This window comes from Musca autumnalis, unplaced genomic scaffold, assembly GCF_047663935.1.
Source record: "Musca autumnalis isolate F117 unplaced genomic scaffold, ASM4766393v1 scaffold_1, whole genome shotgun sequence".
Taxonomy (NCBI): domain Eukaryota; kingdom Metazoa; phylum Arthropoda; class Insecta; order Diptera; family Muscidae; genus Musca; species Musca autumnalis.
In genome coordinates, this window is record NW_027411644.1 from 217,700,456 (window position 1) to 217,724,550 (window position 24,095).

At 36.0% G+C, this 24,095-nt stretch overlaps 2 protein-coding genes across 5 annotated transcripts in view; both read left to right on the forward strand.

Moving 5' to 3' along the window:
- The first annotated feature begins 4,317 nt into the window (after nt 1-4,317).
- Nucleotides 4,318-24,095, forward strand: part of LOC141389126 (latrophilin Cirl-like) — a 32,453-nt gene continuing 12,675 nt past the window's right edge. The window contains exons 1-10 of one of the 4 annotated variants that reach the window (XM_073960188.1): nt 4,358-4,712; nt 4,808-5,224; nt 6,320-6,406; nt 8,969-9,044; nt 9,436-9,625; nt 9,688-11,168; nt 11,246-11,473; nt 11,696-11,912; nt 11,982-12,222; nt 13,758-13,923. In XM_073960188.1, the coding sequence (XP_073816289.1) occupies nt 9,570-9,625; nt 9,688-11,168; nt 11,246-11,473; nt 11,696-11,912; nt 11,982-12,222; nt 13,758-13,923 (2,389 nt within the window). In that variant the 5' untranslated portion in view covers nt 4,358-4,712; nt 4,808-5,224; nt 6,320-6,406; nt 8,969-9,044; nt 9,436-9,569. Of the gene's footprint in view, nt 4,713-4,807; nt 5,225-6,319; nt 6,407-8,968; nt 9,626-9,687; nt 11,169-11,245; nt 11,474-11,695; nt 11,913-11,981; nt 12,223-13,757; nt 13,924-24,095 lie in introns of all 4 variants that reach the window. The other 3 variants (XM_073960187.1, XM_073960186.1, XM_073960189.1) reach the window with 3 other exon arrangements.
- Nucleotides 12,229-13,470, forward strand: LOC141389131 (uncharacterized). Its single transcript, XM_073960196.1, has one exon. The coding sequence runs from the start codon at nt 12,430-12,432 to the stop codon at nt 12,994-12,996; it is 567 nt and encodes a 188-aa protein (XP_073816297.1). The 5' UTR covers nt 12,229-12,429; the 3' UTR covers nt 12,997-13,470.

Consider the following 24,095-nt stretch of genomic DNA (forward strand, 5'->3'; position numbering starts at 1 on the left):
CTTAAATTCTGTAAAATTTTGGTAATGATCGGACAATCCGAACAAAAGTTATAAACAAATATTTCCTTAGCATAGTACTGAAGGTCAAAGAAATTTCCAAAAACTCGCTTTTCAGAATTAGCAAACTATTATTTGGAGGTGTCGAACGTCCTTTAACTTAAATTCTGTCTAATTTTGGTAATGATCGGTCAATCCGAACAGAAGTTATAAACAAATATTCAATTAGCATAGTACTGAAGTTCAAAAAAAAATCCAAACTTTGAGAGCTTCTCCTGCAAAACTCACTTTTTAGACTTAGCATACTATTATTTGGAGGTGTCGATATGTCTTATGCCAGATTTTGAAAGTGTTCATTAATGGTTATATCACACCATATGCCTTTTCACATGTATGACATCAGCTGGTCTGTTTTGCTCAAATAATCGCTTGCCAGTGTGGCCGTTTATTTTCGTCAGTCATCAGGCAACCACATAATATTTTGTATATTTTTATGTACCCAGGCCTTAAGTCAGTAGTTGCTGAGGAACCATGTCCCAATTTACATTAGGCGAGTTTACTTGCGGCAATTGTCAGTTCGTAGGTGAGAGAGGGTGCTGAGAGGCAAAGGGTTACCATATGCCTCACCTCTCTCTCCTACAAAATGACAATTGTCGCAAGTAAACTCGCCCAATGTAAATTGGGACCATGTGTTGGCATTGGATGTAAAAGTCAGTAGCGTAGAGTTGCCGCATCTCTACGTGGCTGAATGTGTGCTGAAACACGTGGTCTGTTGCAGTACTGCAAGAATCTACTAATTTTTAATATTTTTTTCGATAACATAAAGGAAAAATTGTTATCGTAGTAAAAAGTAGTAGCTTCTTGCAGGTTCTGGAACACAGCAAATATTTTCGTATGCTTTGACTTTTGACTTACAGCCTGTTTTTGTAAAACTGATTGTCTGTCACACGAACCGCTCGTACAAAAACGTATACGTTCAAAATTTGGTTCTTGTAAAATGTTACGTACCATTCGTTTTTATGCATAAGCCAAGTAAAAAATTTTGGAAGTTGTGCAATTGGAGTTATGATATCACAACATCTTTCGATGTAGTCCAACAGTTATGAAAAATGCACTCCGTTCGATACATTTTATAAGTAGTTGCTGTAGAGATCCCTACAGAAAAAAAGTTGGTTGATCCCTACACATTTCTTCAAAAGATAAGCAAGAGTGTATACATTTCGAAGAATTAGTTATAAAATAAAGAAATAACAACTTAAGTTGCGAACATTTTTGCGGTAATTCACGAGACGGACATTTTTAATGGAGTGGAGTTGGAGTCCATGTCGAAAGCTGAACTAGTAATGGGAAGGCAACATAAAACAACTTTAGGATGATGAAAGAAAATCAGATGCGCTTGGATTAAATCGAGAACGGAGGAAGTAAGCTCAAATGTGATTGAATTTAATGGAAATTTTTTTAATTTGTGTTTATATAATAAAGTTCTTCGTGTTCTTGTTTTACACAAATAATAAATGCATTTTATTTATTTTGGGATATTTCGCAATGGCTTGCGTTTTAATCGCATCTTTAGACTGATTAAAAATGCAATCCGAAGAATGCATATAAATTCAATCCAAAGCACTGCATCTTAAGCCATGATTTGGATCGAAAATGGAGTGCATTCCAGCTGTGTGCTGTGGAAGCAAAATGGAGTGCATCCTAGCTGCGCGCTCTCTTGTAAAATTCATAAGTGAATTCATACCCAGCAACAAATTTTGGAAGTTGTGCAATTGGAGTTATGATTTCACAACATCTTTCGATGTAGTCCAACAGAGTTATGAAAAATGCACTCCGGTCGATACATTTTATAAGCAGTTGCTTTAGAGATCCCTACAAAACAAAAACAGTTGGTTGATCCCTTCCCGTCGCTGCCGACATATTTTCTTCAAAAGAGAAACAAGTGTGAATAAATTTCGAAGAATTTGTTATAAAATAAAAAAATACAAACTAAAGTTGCGAACATTTTTGTGGTAATTCACGAGACGGAAATTTTTAATGGAGTGGAGTTGGAGTCCATGTCGAAAGCTGAACTAGTAATGGGAAGGCAACATAAAACAACTTTAGGATGATGAAAGAAAATCAGATGCGCTTGGATTAAATCGAGAACGGAGGAAGCAAGCTCAAATGTGATTGAATTTAATGGAATTTTTTTTTAATTTGTGTTTATATAATAAAGTTCTTCGTGTTCTTGTTTTACACAAATAATAAATGCATTTTATTTATTTTGGGATATTTCGCAATGGCTTGCATTTTAATTGCATCTTTAGACTGATTAAAAATGCAATCCGAAAAATGCATATAAATTCAATCCAAAGCACTGCATCTTAAGCCGTGATTTGGATCGAAAATGGAGTGCATTCTAGCTGTGTGCTGTGGAAGCAAAGTGGAGTGCATCCTAGCTGCGCGCTCTCTTGTAAAATTCATAAGTGAATTCATACCCAGCAAAAAATTTTGGATGTTGTTCAATTGGAGTTATGATTTCACAACATCTTTCGATGTACTCCAACAGAGTTATGAAAAATGCACACCGTTCGATATATTTTATAAGCAGTTGCTGCAGAGATCCCTACAGAAAAAAACAGTTGGTTGATCCCTACACATTTCTTCAAAAGATAAACGAGAGTATATACATTTCGAAGAATTTATTATGAATTTTACAAGGGAGCGCGCAGCTAGGATGCACTCCATTTTGCTTCCACAGCACACAGCTTGGATGCACTCCATTTTCGATCCAAATCACAGCGTTTGATGTAGTGTTTTGGATTGAATTTAAAGGCACTCTTGGGATTGCATTTTTAGTCAGTCTAAAGATGCAATAAAAATGCAAGCAATTGTGAAATATCCCAGAATAAATAAAGTGCATTTATTATTTGTATAAAATAATAATGCAAAGAACTTTATTATATAAACACAAAGTAAAAAAAGTTTCCATTAATTTCAATCATATTTGAGTTCCCTTCCTCTGTTCTCCATTTAATTCGAGCGCATCTGATTTTGCTTCATCATACTAAAGGTTTTTTATGTTGCCTTCTCATCACTAGTTCAGCTTTCGACTTCCAACTGTACACCACTCCATTAAACAAATTCTTAGAAAGGTACACACTCTCTCTCTCTTATTTTTAGAATAAATAAATGATTTCGTCAACGGCGGGTAGGGATCAACCAACTGTTTTTGTTTTGTTCTTTTTTTTTGGTAGGGATCTATAAAGCAACTGCTTTTAAATTGTATCCAACGGAGTGGATTTTCATAACTCCGTGTGGACTGCATCGAAGGATGTTGTGAAATCATAACTCCATTTGCACAACTTTCAAATTTTTTGCTGGGATGTACTCCAACGGTAAATGTACCGTACACTTGTAGTGATTCAACTGCATCCGCGGATGCAACCTTTTTGCTGGGTAGGAAAAGATGTACTCCAACGGCAAATGTACTGTACACATGTAGTGATTCAACTGCATTCATAGATGCAAACTTATTGCTGGGTTATGCCAAGTGTTTTTCTTGAAGTTTTCATGTGGTTGTAACGCGACACTTAACGCACCGTATTTGCCCCGGCACATACGGTCCGTTGTGCGTTGGTTGCGTCACGCGTTAGTAACAACAACCACATGAAAAAAGTGTAAGTGATGCCAAAGTTTGTTATTGAAGTTTTCATGTGGTTGTTGTTACGCGACGTTCAACGTACCGTATGTGCCGGGGCCTTAAGCTGGGTACACATTGTCAGTTTTGAATGACAGCTTTGTTGTTGCTTGCTAGTGTGGCCGTTCATTTTTGTCATTCATCATGCAACAACAAAATGTTTTGTGGTTGCTGGACGGTTGGACAGTTATCGATAATTGCAAAAAATTGTCATTCAAAACTGACAATGTGTACTGTACTTTATTAGGTGCCGACCCTTTTAAAGGCCTAATACGTTCGGTCCGTTGTGTGACGCGTTGCGCGTTGAAAACAACAACCGCATGAAAAATGTGTAAAGCTGGGTACACATTGTCAGTTTTAAATGACAGCTTTGTTGGTGATTGCTAGTGTGGCCGTTCATTTTTGTCATTCATCATGCAACCACAAAATATTTTGTGGTTGCTGGACGGTTAGACAGTTATCGATAATTGCAAAAAATCGTCATTCAAAACTGACAATGTGTACTGTACTTAAGTGATGCCAAGTTTATTTTTGAAGATTTCATGTGGTTGTTGTAACGCGACACTCAACGGACTGTATGTGCTGAGGCCTTAAGTAATCATTTACTAAATAAGATACCGATTATTAAATACCCAAGTAGTCAATATTCTATCAGGGATTATCTTATAGAGATTTTTCAGTCTTCAAAAAATCGTTGAACTGTGAAGTCGTGTACAGTTCTGTGCTCAGTCGGTACTGTGGATTACATCAAATTAAAGTGGACTTAAAATCTATATAAACCAGACTTTTGTGCATAAATTAATAAAAAAACAATGTCATCTTATTACAAATCAACTCAACTAAAACAAAAAATGTTAAAAACTTCCAAGTTTATTAATATACAAAGTTTTCCTATAATGGGAATCAATTCTTTTTTCTGTGCCACCAGAAGACCAGTTTTCAAATTTTCTGTATCTATTGGTTGGCTACAGCACACATACACACACATTCTTCCACTGCAAGATGGCTGATGATGATGGATAATTGGAAAAATGTAATGTTGGAATCTATCTTTTTTTTAGAAAAGCTTAATATTTTTCTTTTATTATCATTTTATTAAATAACAAATTTTGATCTTTTTATTTGTAGGTGAGATAATTTCATCCTAAAAAAATGGGAATAAGGTTTCCGTTTCACTATTATTTGAATTGCTGTGAAAATCCGAAAATCCACAAAGATGAAACACGATTTAATGTTCAACTTGTAATTGGAGACTCTTTTCATTTAAGAAGCCAATAGTGTGTCTCGAAAAATCGTGTCTGGGCTGTGAAAAATCGATTTCCCCCATCATACCACAAAAAACAATGACCTTTTTTTGTGCCAGACAAGTTTTAAAAAATTCTGTATCTGTTGGATGAATCCTACACACGCACACACATGCAAATTCTTTCACTAGCTGCAATATGGTGGCGGCTTTCTGACTGTTTGAAATGCATATTGTTGGAATTCAGTCTTAGCAGCGAGAAAAGAAGGTTAATATATTTCAATTTTCTTATTATTTGAATTGTACTTATTTTTTATATTTGGCTTAAATCTAGTTTAGTAAAAACTCTCCGATTTTTTCGAAATTTTTTCCATAGGTAGATATTTTTACGCTGATTACGGGAATGTAAAATTTTCTTGGGGGACTGACCCGGTTACCCGGTTATTCGACCCGAAAGTCCGGGTACCCGGTACCCGATAGACCCGGTTCTACTGAACCGATCCTTACAAAATGGGTATCGTTGGAAAGCTTATGAAAATACCTATCCAACAAGTGGTCATATGATGGCGTTATCTCCAGGGGTTCAGAAGTTATAACCAAAATACCTCTTTTTGGACCCGGGTTTTTCCATAAAACCCTCAAAAAGTCGAAAAAGGGCCCATTATGGGTGCTCAATTAATTCACGTAATTTTATAGCTCATACTTCAACCTTTCCAAAATGGTGCCATTTGTTATAATACCTTCACTGGGTCCAGAGATATTGACCTTAGAATGAGAGAAAAAATTTAAAATTTAGAAGAAAATGTTGTTCCCATTCCCTAGATTTGAACCTGTCCATAGGAGAAAGTCTTAAATCCCCGGCCGAAGGCCGGCTACTTAGAGAAAATTTATACTTTAAAAGAAAATGTTGTTCCCATTCCCTAGATTTGAACCTGTCCATAGGAGAAAGTCTTAAATCCCCGGCCGAAGGCCGGCTACTTAGAGAAAATTTCTAATTTAAAAGAAAATGTTGTTCCCATTCCCTAGATTTGAACCTGTCCATAGGAGAAAGTCTTAAATCCCCGGCCGAAGGCCGGCTACTTAGAAAAAAATTTACTTAAAAAAAGTGATGAATTTAGAAAAACTCTGGACCCAGTGTAGGTATTATAGCAAATGGCACCATTTTGGAAAGGTTGAAGTATGAGCTATAAAATTACGTGAATTAATTGAGCACCCATAATGGGCCCTTTTTCGACTTTTTGAGGGTTTTATGGGGTACCGGGTATCCGGACTTTCGGGTCGAATAACCGGGTAACCGGGTCCGTCCCCCAAGAAAATTTTATATTCCCGTAATCAGCGTAAAAATATCTACCTATGGAAAAAATTTCGAAAAAATCGGAGAGTTTTTACTAAACTAGATTTGTTCCTTATATTTTTGTAGATGATTTTTTATAAAGCACTCATCTGTACAGAAAGAGGATTACCATCATCATATCAACGAATGAGTAAGTAGACATTTTAAATGTTGTGTTTGTTTAGATATTATTGTTTGTACTTGGAACAATTTTAATTACGACTATAAAAGAGTACGTAAAGAAGGGAATTATATTTTCTTAAATCGAAACTGTTTCAATTCTGTAACACTATAATAGGTGTGTTCGTATACACTAATTTATTGAATAATTTGTAAAGGAACAGTGCACGAACAGACATATTTTTTAAGATACATTTCTATATTATTGTGTCTGTGTGAGTATTGTTAGTTAGATGTCTGAGTTGTGTTGTTTCAATAACTTCAAAGATATTATTCTCATATGCTTCTCCCACCATTTTTACTAAAAATACCACTACCCTTCCCATTTGTATTCACATATGTTTACACAAACTGATACATCAATGCGCATGTGTAGCCACCTAAACACAAGCACGCAAACATGATTTGTTTATGTTATCTTCAAATTGTTTATACAGTGTGACGAAAATAACTTTACACAATGAGGGATATACAGTGTAGTCTTTGTTATCATATATCCACCACTTTATACATACTGATCGACATCAGTAATTTTAGTGTCCTCCAAGTGAGTTTATGACAGATTTGGTTTTAAAATACTAATTTCAAGTATTTAAGGGCGTAACACATTTTGTTGCTTCGTTGGGTATATTTTATGGATAATTTGTTTTTTATTTGTGTTTGAATTGTGTCTCCCCCCTTGTTGGGGCCTATCATAAGAATAGGTATCATTTGAATAGGTTTGCTTTTCAACTACTCCATCTTGGAACGATGATAGCTTAGCCCCTCAGCAAAATGCTAGTCTCACTGTCTGAGTATCTCGACTATGTAAAGATCTCTATAGGTGGTGCCATGCTATGTGTGTTCGACACATCGTTCGGCCTCGGTAATGAGAAGGATCATATTGATAATAATGTTTACTAATATTAGAGTAGTGCTTCTTCTTCAAGCCTGGGAACCGTCACGTTCGATGACGTCACACTGACTGCACATAAGTTGAAAACCGAACAACGGGTAGGTAGGCCATTTCTAGGCCTATAACTTAGTATTCAGTTTACACATTGAACTGTATTGTACAATTAAACCTAATTCCCACTTCCTCTCAGTATTATATAAATTTTATACTAAATCTCCTTTAATGAAAGAAAAAAGAACTGATGAAAAATCAAGGAAGATGTTGCACTTCGCCATTTATATGTCCCTATTTTATAGTAATTAATAGCAGTGTTCACGTACACTGTGTGAGAGAGAGAGAGATGCAAATGCAAAAACAAATGCAATGGGCGCCCTCAGAATAATGGCTGATTTCATAAATGCAACATGATGCGTCACGTGACATCCTCTTGACTTCATAAATTCAGTACACTAATATCACGATTGACGTTAACAAAGAAATAGTAAATTCTGTTTGGATTTGCGTCGTAAAAAAAATAATATTTTTGGCTTTGAATATCATGAAAATGACATTCATGAGTTCTTAAAGTCACACGATAAAAAAATAGCAACGATCTTTTTATTCTGCAATGTGTGCTTTCAGAAATGGAGTAAAATGACATGTCTTTTTTGACAATGCCAGTGTTGCCACACGACTTCATATTATAGATTGTCGATATTTGCAATGCAAATGTTGTACAGTTGAACCTCGATTATCCGTGAATCGATTATCCGGGAACCTCCATTATCCGGGATAGAAAAGAAGTGCTAGTCTTTTTTCCATTTCCTATAAAAGCACACTTTCCAATAAATTTGATTAAGCAAACAAAAGAAAACTGGAAATTCTCCCATATTACACAATTTGTATATTAATAGGATCACAAAAACCATGGGACAAAGTCAATTCAGATGAATCTGATGATGGTATTATGTATCCTTCTAAAATTTTATAGATTACCTTTAGAAATATAACAAAAATTACTGACTCTATTATTATTGTACAATACTATGCCATTTTTACTTAAAAATATGTTCAAAAACTGCATAAAAACATTGCCTCCATTATCCCTGAAAATGATTATGCGTAATGCCTCCGGTTCCGACCATCACGGATAATCGAGGTCCGACTGTATTTATGAAATCTGCCGCTGTCTTTGCAAAGAAACCCAGCTCTGCTCTAAAGTAGTATATGGGACTTAGAATTTTGGTAGTGTGTATGTATATCGTACATACATTTTGGAATTTCCTTACACATTTGAGTGCCGTATAAATATGTACAATGCTTATCTTATAGCAAAATTTTATCACAGGATGTCTTGTGATAACACAGTTTGTTTTAATTTTGTAGAAAAGATAACGTTTGTTCTTTTTTTTCTTTTTTCAACAAACACTGATGTCCTTATACAAATATATTCTTGAGTTGCCTTTTTATAACACACTGGTTAGGTAGTTACGCAACAAGATAGAGTTATAGAAGAGATTTGTCGGAAAGAACACGTCTTGTTAGTTCAAAATTTAGCTTCAAGAAATCATCTACTACATTATTTTTCTATGGAATTATTGATTCATTTACAATCTTATCATTTTAAACAATTCTAACTTTTTTGTTTGTGTATTCCAGATAATGCTACCACTGAAATAATACTGCACTAATGGATAAATGGACTACAACTAAGAAAACCCCAGCAAAGGATTCGGTATATATGATTATGACTATGACAACAACTAGAAACATTCCAAAGATTACTAACGTTCGACTTGCTAATCTCCACTATTCTAAATGTCGCATCATAAGTATAAACAAAGAAATTGAGAAATCAATGTATCATTTGTATATGTTTTTACATAGTATTCCATATTCTATATATCATACACATATATATGTCACATGACCCTTGGTCATGTTAGTAAATTCTCTTTTCAGGTACCCCCTCACAAACCAATCCAACAAACATCAAACCAACTACAAACATCGTCAACAACTAATTAGAAACTTGTTCTCCTTATATTATATATACAATCATTTATGTAACTTCTCCACCGTAACTATAACAAATTTTACATGACAATTTTCCCATAAATTTTTAGCTCCTAAATATCAAACCGCCTACGCATGTGAAGGTAAGAAATTAACTATAGAATGTGACCCAGGCGATGTGATAAATCTTATAAGGGCAAATTATGGACGCTTCTCGATAACAATATGCAATGACCACGGCAATATGGAATGGAGTGTTAACTGTATGTTTCCCAAAAGTTTGACGGTTTTGAACTCAAGGTGAGCTTGATTGAATAAAAGTTAAAGTTGACAACTCTATTATATATTTTTTATGATTTTAGATGTGCCCATAAACAAAGTTGCGGGGTTTTAGCAACAACTAGCATGTTTGGTGATCCATGTCCGGGGACTCACAAATATTTGGAAGCCCATTATCAGTGCATATCAGCATCACAGACATCGACAACTACTAATCGTCCCAGTCCACCACCGTGGGTTTTATCCAATGCACCACCTATTTTACCAAATGGAAGTTCGTCTATTATTAATCCTGGCCTAGTACAACCACCGTTACCGCCTGCCCAGCCACCGCCAAGAATGCCACCAATGCCTGGTCTGCCAGTATCTGCTATACCCTCATCTCCGGGTCCACCCACCATACATACCACTTTACCGGGAGGCAGACTGAAGGCAAACAGCTCAATAAAACCACCAACAAGACATGATGGTTTGCCACCACCGCCACCTTTACATCATCATCATCATGCAAATGGTAATCACCATGGTGCTGCGGCTAAACCCGATCAACAAAAAGATACACTACCAAGAGATCATGCCCATAAAAGCACAGCACAGGAAACGAAGACCATAAAGACTATTCCTCCCCAAGGTAATGGTGTTAGCAATACAACCACACCGCCAAATACCAGAATATTAACCGGTGTTGGTGGTACAGGGAGTGATGATGGTACTCTCTTAACAACAAAAACCACAACCAGGCAGCAACAATTACCAAATCCATTACCCTCAGGAACAACAACTGTTTCATCTTTGGCCAATATTAATTCTACATTGGGATCTGGTATTATTAAATCCATAAATAATATCAATCTCAATACAGGTTTGGTGGGTGAAGATGAAACCAATATGTTTTGTGGTCCAACCCATGCTAGAAATCTATTTTGGAACATTACTCGTGTGGGTGATGTTAATGTCCAACCCTGTCCTGGTGGTGCAACTGGTATTGCAAAGTGGCGCTGTGTCTTAATGAAACGTATAACGTTAGACGAAGATGAAGATTTGCCCTCATCTACACCCAACTCATTATGCAATGGTACCAACTGTACAAGTTTTCGTTTACGCAATTTCGAACCCACATGGCATCCTTTAACACCTGACTTGACCCAATGCCGCAGTCTGTGGCTAAGTAATCTTGAGGTACGAGTTAGTCAACGTGATTCTTCGTTAATTTCCATTGCCAATGATTTGTCGGAGGTTACCAGTAGTAAAACTCTTTATGGAGGAGATATGCTGGTGACCACCAAAATCATTCAAACAATGTCGGAAAAAATGTTCCACGACAAGGAAACATTCCCCGATCAACGTTTGCGTGAAGCTATGATATTGGAGTTGTTGCAAGGTGTGGTCAAGACAGGTTCAAATCTTTTGGATGAATCGCAATTGTCTTCTTGGTTGGATCTCAATCAAGAAGATCAAATGAGGGTGGCCACATCTCTTCTCACGGGGTTGGAAGAAAATGCATTTTTATTGGCTGACACAATCATACGTGAGCGTAATGTTGTACAAAAGGTTAAAAATATATGTAAGTAGAGATTTGGAAAGGGTGTTGGAAAAGAAATTTGTAAGTTTATTTTGTTGCTTTTTCTGTTTTGTTTTCAGTACTCTCCGTAAGGGTTTTGGAAACGAAAAATATGCAAGCCAATGAAGTGTTTCCCGACAATGGCCAATGGCAAATCAGTGATGATAGAATTGAATTACCCAAGGCAGCCCTAATTGAGAATAGTGATGGTGGTCTTGTGCGAATTGTTTTTGCTGCCTTTGACCGTTTGGAGTCAATCTTAAAGCCTTCTTATGATCATTTTGATATTAAGTCAGCCAGGAGTTACAGTAAGTATAGTATATTAAGGCAGTTTACATAAGCTAGTTATAGTTTTTTGTTATATTTTAAAAAGCCTTCATTATTTAAATTTGGTACGAAGAATCCTTGGCTTTGTGTCTCTATCCCACAAAATCTAACAAATAACTAATTTAAACTAGAAATAGATGCTCTTGTTCATTGATATAAGAGTTAATTTCAAATCGTTATGTTTTCTTCTTGTTCAAAATTAGTACGCAGCACGGCAATTTTGACAAATGACACCGCCGATCCGTCTAATTCTTCACCCTCACCACAACGTATACGAATATTGAATAGCAAAGTTATATCTGCTAGTTTGGGTAAAGGACGTCATATCCAACTTTCTCAGCCCATCAAATTAACCTTCCGCCATTTGAAAACGGAAAACGTAACCAATCCAACATGTGTATTTTGGAATTACATAGATCAGTAAGTCTAGCAAGAGAGAGGGGATGTTGAATAAGTTTCATAATGTTCTTCCTTTTTTTCGTATTCTAGTGCTTGGTCAGCCAATGGCTGTGTCTTGGAGTCAACCAATCGTACCCACAGCATTTGTATGTGCAACCACTTGACAAACTTTGCCATACTAATGGATGTCATGGATTCTCATACCCATTCACTGTTTACCATGTTCGATGGCAATATGCGTATCCTGATATACGTTAGCATATCAATTTGTTTGATATTTATTGTGGTAGCTTTATTAACGCTAAAAATATTTAATGGAGTTTTTATTAAGGTAAGATCTTCCGCGACAACATCTCGTGGACAACAACAGCTAAGTCATTCTCGCCGTGGTGGCGGCAGCAGTAGAAGTAGACAAAATAATATCATTGATCAGACCCATGAGTCTATACAGATCACAAATCCAACTCAAGTTGGGGCAACGACCACGACAACAACAAATAATATACAAAACTTACAACAACAATTAAACTTGCAACATATGCAGAATATTTCACCATCCAATGTGACAACAGCTAATAATTTCATACATCATAATTCGATACGCAATTCAAATCGCAATAATTTGAATGCGAATAATTTCAATCTGCAACAGCAACAACAACAACAGGTTGTGGCAGCTGCGGCTGCCGTTGTTGTTTCGAATAACAATCAACGTAATTTACAAATGAACAATTTAAATTTGAATTTAAATCTTCAGGCGGCCACTCATGGTCCACCTCATGTTTCCCATCACAATCATGGTCATAACTTAAATCATAATCACGCCACAACGGCCCAACAACACATGGAAACATCCATGTCAAATACTGCTGTGGCGGCGGCAGCAATTGCCGCTGCTCTACAACAGCATCATGTTAACACAAATGCTGCTGCCGTCGCTGCTGCTGCAGCGGCTACAACCACTCAGACTAGCAATAATCTAAATGTTAATCGTAATAATCACAACAATGCAAACAATAGCAATCGTATTAATAATCCTGATCCAAATAATATAATAATGCAAGGAAATATGGACGATTTACAATATAAGTGGTGGTGGTGGTGAAAAAAATAATCTATTTCAATATTTTTAGGATACCTTTTTTTGTAGTAACGTTTTTTTATTTATTATTTTGTGATATATCTTTAAGTAGATTCTTTTTATAGAAAAACAAATTGTCTTAGAAATGATATATTTTTATAGCAGTTTCTCTCTTAACAAAATACTTAAATATTTATTACATACATAACTTAGTTTGAATGTGTTTTAAGACTTCTTTTGTATTCCAGCCACAATTATATTATTTTACAATAATTTCCAATGTCACAGACATTCTTTTTGTGAGCGTCGTAAGCGTTGAATCATTATCATTTATAAATAATAAACTCATGTCCAATCCATCCCCTCCTTTATTTTTGCTATAAGTTACAATGTAATTTAATTTGTTTTTGTAATGTTTTTTATTATGCTAATTTTTGTTTATTATAATTTTAAAAAATAATAATAAATGTAATTTATATTTTATATAACATTTTTAAACATAAATTTGTGTGTGTGTCTTTAATTTATTAAAGTCTTTTCTGTTGTGTTCAAACCACCATCATCATCATCACCACCACTACCAAGTATAGAACTATCTCTAATTATTTTGAACCTATACTAAAGTGATAATCTATGCTATTTCCTTGCAATATTTATTTTCGGACCATCTATTCAAAAATTGTTGATTGTTTTTTTATTACAAATTTCCTAAATGTTTGTTGGCGGCAAATCTCTACAACATTTTTTTTTTCTTTCCCCCCTCTGTATTTCTTATGTCTTTGCAGTCTGCACGCACTTCTATTTATCGCAGTATTTACATATGCTTACTATTAGTCGAAATTCTCTTTCTAATTGGTATTGAACAAACGGAAACGAGTAAATTTTGTGGATTTATAACAGTATTTTTACACTGTGCCATATTATCGGCCATTGCATGGTTTTGTTTTGAAGGTAAGTACAAAATATTATGATACATACTTACAAAGAAATTTTAGCTCTGTTCCAGAACTAAAAAGTTTTTACAATTTTTACCACTTTTACACATTTTGCGTTCCCGTACACAAAATTTATATGAAAATCGTTTACGACTTTTACAACATTTGCGACTTTTACCACTTTATAAAGTACGGGAACAGGCCATTTAATTATCAATAGAATCAAACAAATTGTTAAGTTTTAGGTCTATTGAAAGAAAGCCTATTGGGTCTTTTTGTAAAAGACCAAAAGTTTATTTTATCTATAAAAGAGTTTTTAAAGAGTCAAAAGTCTTCTGTTTAACAAAAAGCATTAGCACTATTATCCATGAAAAAGCCTTATATGAAGAAAAGCCCGAAAAAGAAGATAAAATTAAAAGAAGACTAAAGTATTATATCAATAAAAGACTAAGGACTTCCATCTATCAAATAATAATAATATCTTCTTTAAATAGAATACGCATCTACTGATAGAAAACATAGGGGGTTATCATGAATGAAATTTCCCCGTGAGTTTTGTTTTTCCGCCGTTGCAAATTAAGGGAGAAAGTGAAAAAATTCACGGGGAATTGCCGTTCATGATAACCCCCTTAGTCTCGTATTTACGGAATATCTTCATTCACATGCCAGCCCACCAAAAGATCTTCCGAACATATCTATTATTCAGTCTGTTCCAGAACTGCAAGAACCTACTCATTTTTACTATTTTTTCCGATAACATAAAGGAAAAAATGTTATCGTAGTAAAAAATAGTAGTTTCTTGCAGGTTCTGAAGCAGAGCAATTATGTAATAGGATTTATACAACACCGATATTTACCAAAGCGCACAATAATATTCTGCCTCACCTGTTTTCCAAAAATAAAGGTGTATGTAAAGATATAGCTAAGGGGTACCTACTTACCTTATTAAGTTATTTTCTGTACTTGGTTTGGTGGTGATATATTAGTCCTATGTCTTATAAGGGCATACACCCTTAGAAATACGTCAGAATTTAAGTGGATATTTATTCTCTTGAAATAAATTATATTTAGAATAGATTTGCCTCATCTATGTGCTCTTTCCAACACTGATAGAATCTCTTTCGCTTGATCGAAGTTTTGGTCCATCCCTTCTTCTCAACAAATTTTCCCCGTTTGATATTGGCTGACTTCCGTATCGTTAGTTGGTTGGCAAATGACCGTTGTACTTAACAACTGCGAAACTACGTGTTACAAAACGTCAAAATTGCCCATTTTTGACGCAGGTAAAAAGCAAACATGTATCATTTTTATTTCTGATGCATTTATTTGCATTTTCGAGGAACAATACATGAGTGTGCAGACTTCTGTAATACAACTGGTTTCGATGGAAGCTCCAACGAACTAATTCGTTGTTGAATCCCCAGCCTTATCGGAGCAATTTGTTTTAAATGTAAAATTTAAATTGGAATTGGAAAAAATGGAGAATTAAATTAAAACTCCGAAGAAATTGCGAAATAAAATTTTTCGGATAAAATTGATCAAGTTCGAATTGTAATGAGGGGTATAGATGCAGGATGGTTATCTGTTTAGGGCGGTGGTGCTCAAAATGATGGCTGACTTCATAAATTCAGTATGATGCTTCAAATGACATCGTCGCGACTTCATAAATGCAGCATGTCTTTCTATTGAAATCGTCGCGACTTCATAAATGTCACGCGACACATCACACTGCGCAGCAATTGCCGAATTTGTGCAATGTTTCCAAGTGGACTGCACACCAATTAGTACTGTTATGCCAACTGACATTTGCAAAGAAAACAGGAAAAATACATAAGAAACTATTAGAAATGGCGGAATTGTGGTAATTATTCAATATAATAAGTTTATTTTCAAAAAACCGAATTTTACAAAAAGCAGTGAAGCAAAGAATTTTACAAAGTAAAGCAGCAATGTGTGCGTTTATGAAGCAGTAAAATGCCTCGTCTCTTTTTTGACCATGTCAGTGTTGCCACACATATTTACTTCATCTTTTTATGATATTGTCATTTTTGCAATGTAAATACTGCATTTACCAAGTCAGCCATTTCGTGCATTAGTCTCTCTGAGCGAGTCTTTCCTTTGCTAAACAACGACATTGGAGAATAAAGAGAACATATGTTGTTGTTGCAGTCACGGTAACGTGTATGGGTGATCTTGGCAGGTTTAGGGTAACAAGTACAAAATGCCTCTAAGAATTGAGGACTTTAACGTACGTGTATCGAAGTTTGCTAGAAATGTTCATTTTCATGGAGTTCGTTAACGAAGATCGACTCTTTCAGATAGATATTCCATTACATCTATAACGACAAGATACCCACATGGGCAAGGATTGTCAACTAAACGCGAAAAATGTAACCGTAAGACGAATGGTTTACCACCTGGAAAGAGAAGAATCCAGTCAATTGGGAACAATTTCTATGTTAGTTGATTACACTGTGCGACACGAAAAAAATTAACCACATTCTGACACCGCAGCGTGATAGAAGACGAATATATTATACTTTTTTCTCCGATTCTGGTCCATAGATACCGAACCGTTCAAAATTCAAGAATAAAAAGAACTACAAAAATTTACCTAAGATCTCAGTTAACAACTTCCTGGAACATATGAACATTCTAGGAACGGTCCTTCATGTTCAAAATTCACTAACAATTATATAATGGTTAATGCTCAGGTCTGGAAATAACTGTTCAACACTCTAGAAAATTTGAAAGGTTTGTTATTTACGGACCTGACCAGGAAAGAATGAGTAAAACTAATGGAATTTTGAGCTTAAAGGGCCGCTCCTAGAATGTTCATATGTTCTATGTTCTGAGATCTTGGGTACATTTTTGTAGTTGCTTGTATTCTTGAATTTTGAACGGTTCGGTATTTATAGACCAGAATCGGAGAAAAAGTATAAAAATCGAATATTTTCTAAAGTTTTTTTGCAATTTTGACCTTTATGAACAGTTCGTAGTGGGCTCTGATGTTCCACAAAGTTGTATACTGTTATATTCGCTACATTATTGTGGGTGAATGTTTTCTTGAATTTTGAATGGTTTAATTTCTATGGAGCAGAAACCGAAAAAAGAAAATAAAAATTGCATTTGTTTTGCTATTTTGACCTTTAAGAACCATTTCTACAGGGTTCGTATGTTCTAGAAAGTTGTTTATTGAGATCTAAGGTACATTTTTGTAGTTGGTTGTTTGATTCAATTTTGATCAGTTTGATATCTGTAGACCAAAATCTGAGAAAAAATTATAACGGAAACTTGACCTTAACTATTTTGACCTTGAAGATAAGGTTGAATGGTTTTTATGTCTTCACAATTATTATTCTTTAAGATGAGAGCTACAACTTTTCCTTCACGAGTAAATCAAAATTCTTAGCGGTTTGGAAGATATGAGCCTGACAAAATGGTCCTTTTTGACATCAAGGCCTCAGGTATTTGGTGGCCCATAACTGCGAAATTCGAAGTAACAGGGAAAAACGCCGAGACACGTGTCTTCTTACTTTTCGTCTTCCATTACGCTGCGATGTCAGAATATTGTTAATTTCCCATGACACAAAAATTACACACAGTGTAATAGATACAATGGAAAACATTTCCATTGATTTTTTGACTTTCGCTCCGCTAGATCAGTGGATTCGACCAGTGTGCACCGATGAATTGGTAAATTTTTTCATCGATTGGACAAGAAATGTGGACTTTCGTGTAAATTCACCTTTGGTCCCATAAAAATGACTATGGAAACATTGAGGTCCTAGTAGCACGTGTTAAAAATTTTTATTTGTGATCATACTTTGGCTAACTGAAACTTCAACAAAACGAATCATTAATGGATGTGTCGGCTAAAAAATAAGACATCGATTTTTAAAAACCATTCTAATGATAACATACCAGAGATATAGCGTCAGTACTGGAAACGTTACATGTTATTTTCCTTATCTTATGATGGAAAGACGGATTGCTTCTTAAACAAATAAAATTTGTATTAAGAAAAAATATCAAAAGACCTTTATAATAGCTCCCGGCGACTTTTACGGAACCGACCAATACAAAAACGACCAATATTTCAAAGTATTATATTACTTCTGCCAAAAAGGGGCACAAAAACTTAAATAACTTGTGCATCATTGTAATTTATCTCAATTTCTCTATCATGACTTAAAAAATTGTCTATTACTATTGTAACATGCAACATAAATGTATTTTCTTACAAACAAGCCAAAACAATAAAGGAACCCACTTAATCTTAGACAGTAGTTCCGTTATCTAACGGCTACATTTATGTAATTTTCATCAACGGAGTGGTCAATAATTGGTTTTCAAGTTTCGTATTCGTAATTTGCTGGAATATGTCGACCAGAAATGTAAATATTTTCCAAAAAATTAAATTAGCATATTTTTCTACAAAAGTTATGGTCAATTTCACCCAAAAAATACTATCTGATCATTACCCCAAATTAATGGCATCTTCCTTGACTAAAACTCTTACCTCTAGCTGATTATGGTTACACTATACACCATAATAGCAAAATGCCCGCTACTTCGTATGCGGAAAGAATATAAAAAACAAATATACAATATTAATATGGAAATGGCGAAAACTGAAAATTTTGTTGCACTAATACATATTGTCTCAATGACATGGGACCAACTTTTTGTCACCGAACGGCATATCTTATGACATCACTTGTAGAGAAGTTTTACATGACTGAAATACTCAGGAAATATAAGCCAGCATTACACTGAGGGGATTTAACACCACTGAAAGTTTTGATGTTCCGGTCAAGAATTGAACAGCAGATATTCTGAGTGCATGGCAGACGTCCTTACCACTGCACTACGGTGATTCCCACAACGACATTAGTATTGTTAAACGTATCGAGATACAGCGATGGTTATGTCATAAGAATAAGGGATTAAGAACTCGCTATATAAATACGGGACGCATTGAGGTACATACAAAACTGTAAGGCCAAGGTTTCGCTGGAGTAAAAATAGAAGACTAGGTCGAAAACCCCACTAACCAAATTGAAGAAGTTAAACAAGTAAGAAAGGTGTAAGGTTAGGCCGGACCGAACTTTTTTATACCCCCATAGTATGGTGAGGGGTTTAAAAATAGAGAATAATGGAAATCTTTTCGTAGTTGGGCATATAGGATAAATACTCTGTAGAGGGGCAACTAAGTAAGTAAGTAGGAAGTCTGGCGTAGCTTTGGGACAGTCAGTGTCCCTGAGATAAAAGAGAGAGAGATTTGTCCTCGTTTTCGTAATGTAAAAGGTAATCAGGAACAATGTTTAGGCCTCCGTAATCTAATGTTGAAAATTTCGGATGTTTTCTGAACAAAGAAAGAGAAAGAAGAAATCTACTTATAATAGTTCATCATTACTCAGCTGAGGTCTTTTAACCTTGTGCTTTATTTAGAAATAAAATAATTATCTAAAAAAAATATCTTTTTTAATTCCCTCTCCTCTTCCTTCTTATCTTTAAAATCATTAAGTGATATGATAATAATTCTAATAAAGACATCTAATTCATACAATTTTAATGATCGTCGTCACTATATAATTATTTTAGCTTAATGAACCATGAAAGCATGAGAATCCGACACAAAACAATGTATGCAATTAAGAAATTTTAATTAATCGAAGTAAATGGCACCATTTATCATTCTGAAATGAAATTTGTCACGGCGAAGATAAAACATCCATTTATTATGACATTAATGACAAGAGTTAAATGCTATCGTAGGATTACGATAAGATATCCCGCAAATTGTCAACATGTTTATTTATTATTTGAATTTAATGAGTATATCTTTTGGATGGATGGTGCACACGATACCTCTTGAAAGGAGTATGCTGTTTGGTATAAACGTTGTAAAGAAATGTTCGATTAAGTTAAGGGCTGTCCTAGGATAGTTATGATATTTTCACCGATGGTATAAATCCCCAAGGGAGATGCAATTCTGCTACTGGGCGCTTCTCCACGGTTGGTGGATGGGAAGCCTCCGACAGACCTGATCTCTTCAACCTTGGGATTCTCTTGGACCCTCAGTTTGCTGGGGTTAGAGAAGTGGCTTTTGACAGACAGTAATCTCTATTTGATGTCTGGTCCCCTCTTATGTCCTGTGTGGATCCCACGTGGGCAAAAAATGTATCAGGGTAGTTCCTCTAAAATAAAAAAACTTAAAAGAAGAAGAAAAATTAACGGAATAAAGTTACGGTGCAGGGTGAAAACAACCCAGTACCGGCAACAAGCGTTAGTGAGACCACAAGCCATGTGTTGTCGAGATTAAGCTATGTGAACTGGTTGTTTTAGATGTACGACTATACCTGCAGCAAGTGCACAACATATTTACGATAGGAAAGACGACGAACCGACGGTCCCTAAGGACAACGATAGAGCCAAGATTGGTGAAAACAAGTGTACGGCTGACAAGACCAAAGTTATGGGCGGTGAACGAGATCTTAATTTCAGCCCCTGTAGTTGCTCAAGCCGACCATCAAGGAAGTTGCGGCGACAAACAAAAAGTAGAATCGACTAAACCTACTGGAGTCAATCTCTACTCCGAAGCCGAATCCAACCCAGAAGGAAATGAAGAAGTTCAAGGAGTCTACCCCTATACCAAACGACATCCGTAAAGGAGAACAATTGGCGAAGAGGTATGCATCTAAGCTCGACTCAAACCCAAAAAGGTAAGGGTTAAGCGAAGGAAAATTCGGCTCTAGGTACCTCCACAGGCAGCAAAGAAGTCAAGGGGGTTGGGCCAGCCATCCTCTTCTGAGAAGACGACAAAGCTTAACAGCAAAAAAACTGTGAAATGGGTTCGTTCTTGGTTTCTCAAGGGTTCAAAACATCGACCTTCTATGCTGCCACCCTTGTCAACAAAACCAAGGAGAATAATACCAGTACCGAGAAGGTTGCTATCCCCAAGGCACATAGACAAGCACACAGAAACCGTATTCCAGACTTGTCCCAATGGCCGCTAACGACCTTCGAGTGGCAATCATTGACAGAGCTAAACGCTATGAAAGAATTAGCGACAGTCATTGGTGGTCTTCGGAGTGTCATTGTTTCTGCGTTGGAAAATCAGGGTGACCATCAGTTCGGCTGCCCCTTCCTTCAAAATCGATAGTGAACTAGATCGTTCATTTGAACTAGATCGGCACAACTCTACTCTCCAATCCCATGGTACTCGTGTTTCGGCCAGCGGGCGCCACCTCAGTGTATACATGTTTGTATGTATTTGTAAAGTTTTTCTGTGTTAGGATTCTTTTGCTGCGCCCAGGGACGGAGGAAACCGAGGGCCAATATGGACGTACTCTATTTATCACATCCGCATCCACCACACTCGAACTTCGGTGAGATGCAATAGAAGTGGTGCTGTATTCTGCGAGAACACAGCTTCCCAGTGGGTCGTCGTTATCAGAATACGCGACCTCCCCGCAGTCCCCCGCACAGCAGCAGCACACGCAGCACTTAACATCAGCCGTTGTTGCTCCTACCCTTGAAATGGCATCCTCTTGCAATTTAATAATAATGGACTCCGTTGCGTTGTGATGGTTACAACGTACTGAGGAAGGATCGCACCAGAAGTGGAGGTGGAGGATTAGCATTCCTATTGCACCAGTCTGTCCAATACTCTCCCTTGAGCTTGGCTCTAATGGCTCGCACATGGAATGTATGGAGGTGGTCAGGTGAGGAACTGCCGAGATAGAGTTGCTTATATTTTACATCCCTCCGATATATAGCTGTACTCTATGTTATAGGTCCAACAAAAGTCCTCTTTTAGAAGATCATAGGCGTCTGGTCTTGGCATACTTTAAATCCCAAAATGAGTTGTGGCATTCGGTCCTCAGAAAAGACCAGAGGGGTATTGTGCTGATCGAGCAGATTAATAGCTCTACGTTTTGAACCGTCAATAAAGGTAGCCCTACCAGAATTAGCGGAGAGTGCACAGTTCGCCATTGCGTCAACTGTCTAACAACGTATGTCCGTCCGTTTGGCTGACTGGAGCGCACGATAACTCTCGGACGGATCAACGGATTCGGTTAAAAATTTGGCTTTTGTAATATTTTGCCAAAACCTACTTTAAGTTCGAAGATGGGTTATATCGGTCCACTCCTTCCGTTATCTCCACTACAAAAGTTCGAAAATGTTCGGAAAAATTGTGCGCACCATAAGTCTTGAAGGGAGTGACCGATTTCGTCCATACTTTGCACATCGTGAGATTTCTACCAGACTTAGATGTGGTTCCAATAACTCTCAAACGGATCAGCCGATTCGGTCCAAAATTTTGCCTTTGTAATATTTTGTTCAAACTTAGTTTAAGTTCGAAGATGGGGAATGGACCGCTTCATGTTCCTCTCCCACAAAAGTATAACTCTTGAAAGGAGTGACTGTTTTAATCCATACTTTACACATACTAATATATCTACCAGATAAAGATCAGTTTCCAATATAGACTATATTTGTTCACTCCTTCTGGTACCTCCCACACAAAATTTCAGATAAGTTCACTTTAAGACCTGCTCTCGAATCACTTTGAGTTTTGTAGAAGAAACTTGCATTCAGTAAAAGCTTTTTAGAAGCAAGTCCATACTTCCTGAGAAAACAGCCCGAAAGGTGTAAAAGCGCCATAGCACGATAAGTCTCGAACTGATCAATCGATTTGGTCCAAAATTTGGCCTTCGTAATATTTTGTCCAAACCTACTTTCAGTTCGAAGATGGGCAACACCGGTCACAACTTCCGATACTTCCCCCCCAACCAATTTGGTCCAAGCTTTGGATCTCCTAATAGTTTGTCCAAATTTAGTTTAACTTCTAAAATGAGCACCGTTATTGTTCATCTTAGAGCACCTCCCTGTGTCTAAATGCAGTTTATGATCTGTTCGATGATCCTTTGGAAATGTATCTCGCTGTGGTCCAGTTTACAGCGACATTATGTTTTCCGTAGACAACTCCATGATGGTCTTAAAGTTATACGATGACCCACTGAAATGAATAGTGGGCGCGAAACATATCGAAAAGATATGATTTGATCCACTTCCATAACGGAATATGTCGGTCCATTCCTTTAAGTACCTCCTCCGCAACACTTTGAACTTTAATCCTAATCCACATTTTTGTCCGTTCATACGCCCAACATTTTGAAAACCCCCTAAATACATAAGTTCTTTTGGGAAAAATATTTTCAATTTACACAAGCTGAGGGTATATCTTTGTCGGCAAAGCCGACTGATACTTTCAAACTTGTTTTGTTTTATGTATTGAACCGTCGTAACCTGAAGGCAAAGCAGAATGATTCTGTTTTAGTTGTTTTATTAAAAACTCTAATCGCATATATAAATAAACATAACATATTAATCAATATCCAGCTGATGATTAATTAGATTAGAGTATCGTTTCTGTTTTAACATCTTTTCAGGAGTGACAAATTTCAGCTTTCTTAGAGATTGCCATTTATTTTACTTAACCGAATTATGCAAATTGGTTATGTTCTACATAAGTTCATACTTTGATCGTATTTCGCGTTTTTGTTTTTTTTTTTTAATTTTTTGGTTTTTTTTTTATTTCGCATTTTTGTTTTTTGTTGAATTTCGATCCAAAATCTTTGATTTATATCACAATTTACTAAATGAGATCGGACAAATTTCTTAATATCTGAAGAAAAATTGACTTTTTCTAAATTAATTTTATGGCAAATATTTTGCTTATACTGCGGGCTGCATATCATTACAAAATAGGGGGATATTTGATAAATAGAAAATTATGTTCTACAAACATGTCATGTGATTACACTGTGCAACAAAATTCAATTTTTTCAAAATGATGGGAAAAACCGAGTAGATTATGAAAGTAGAGCTAAAAATATGAGACACGTGTATCGGCGTTTTTAAAGTTTACGTCGGAAAGTAACCAAAATAGGCGGGGCAAGTTCCGCCCATTTTTAAATTTTTCGAAATATTCGAGTTTAGATATCTTGGAATCCTTGCATTTCAGGTATATAGTGTCTTTGGCAACTTTACTTAGGAGGGTTTGGGAAATATTTTTGTTAAAAATTTTAACCCTCATGCGGTTCACCAAAGGGGTCTTTTTTGTCCTTTTTTCGAAAATCTTTCAAAAACTCATTAAAAATGTGATCTATCAAATCC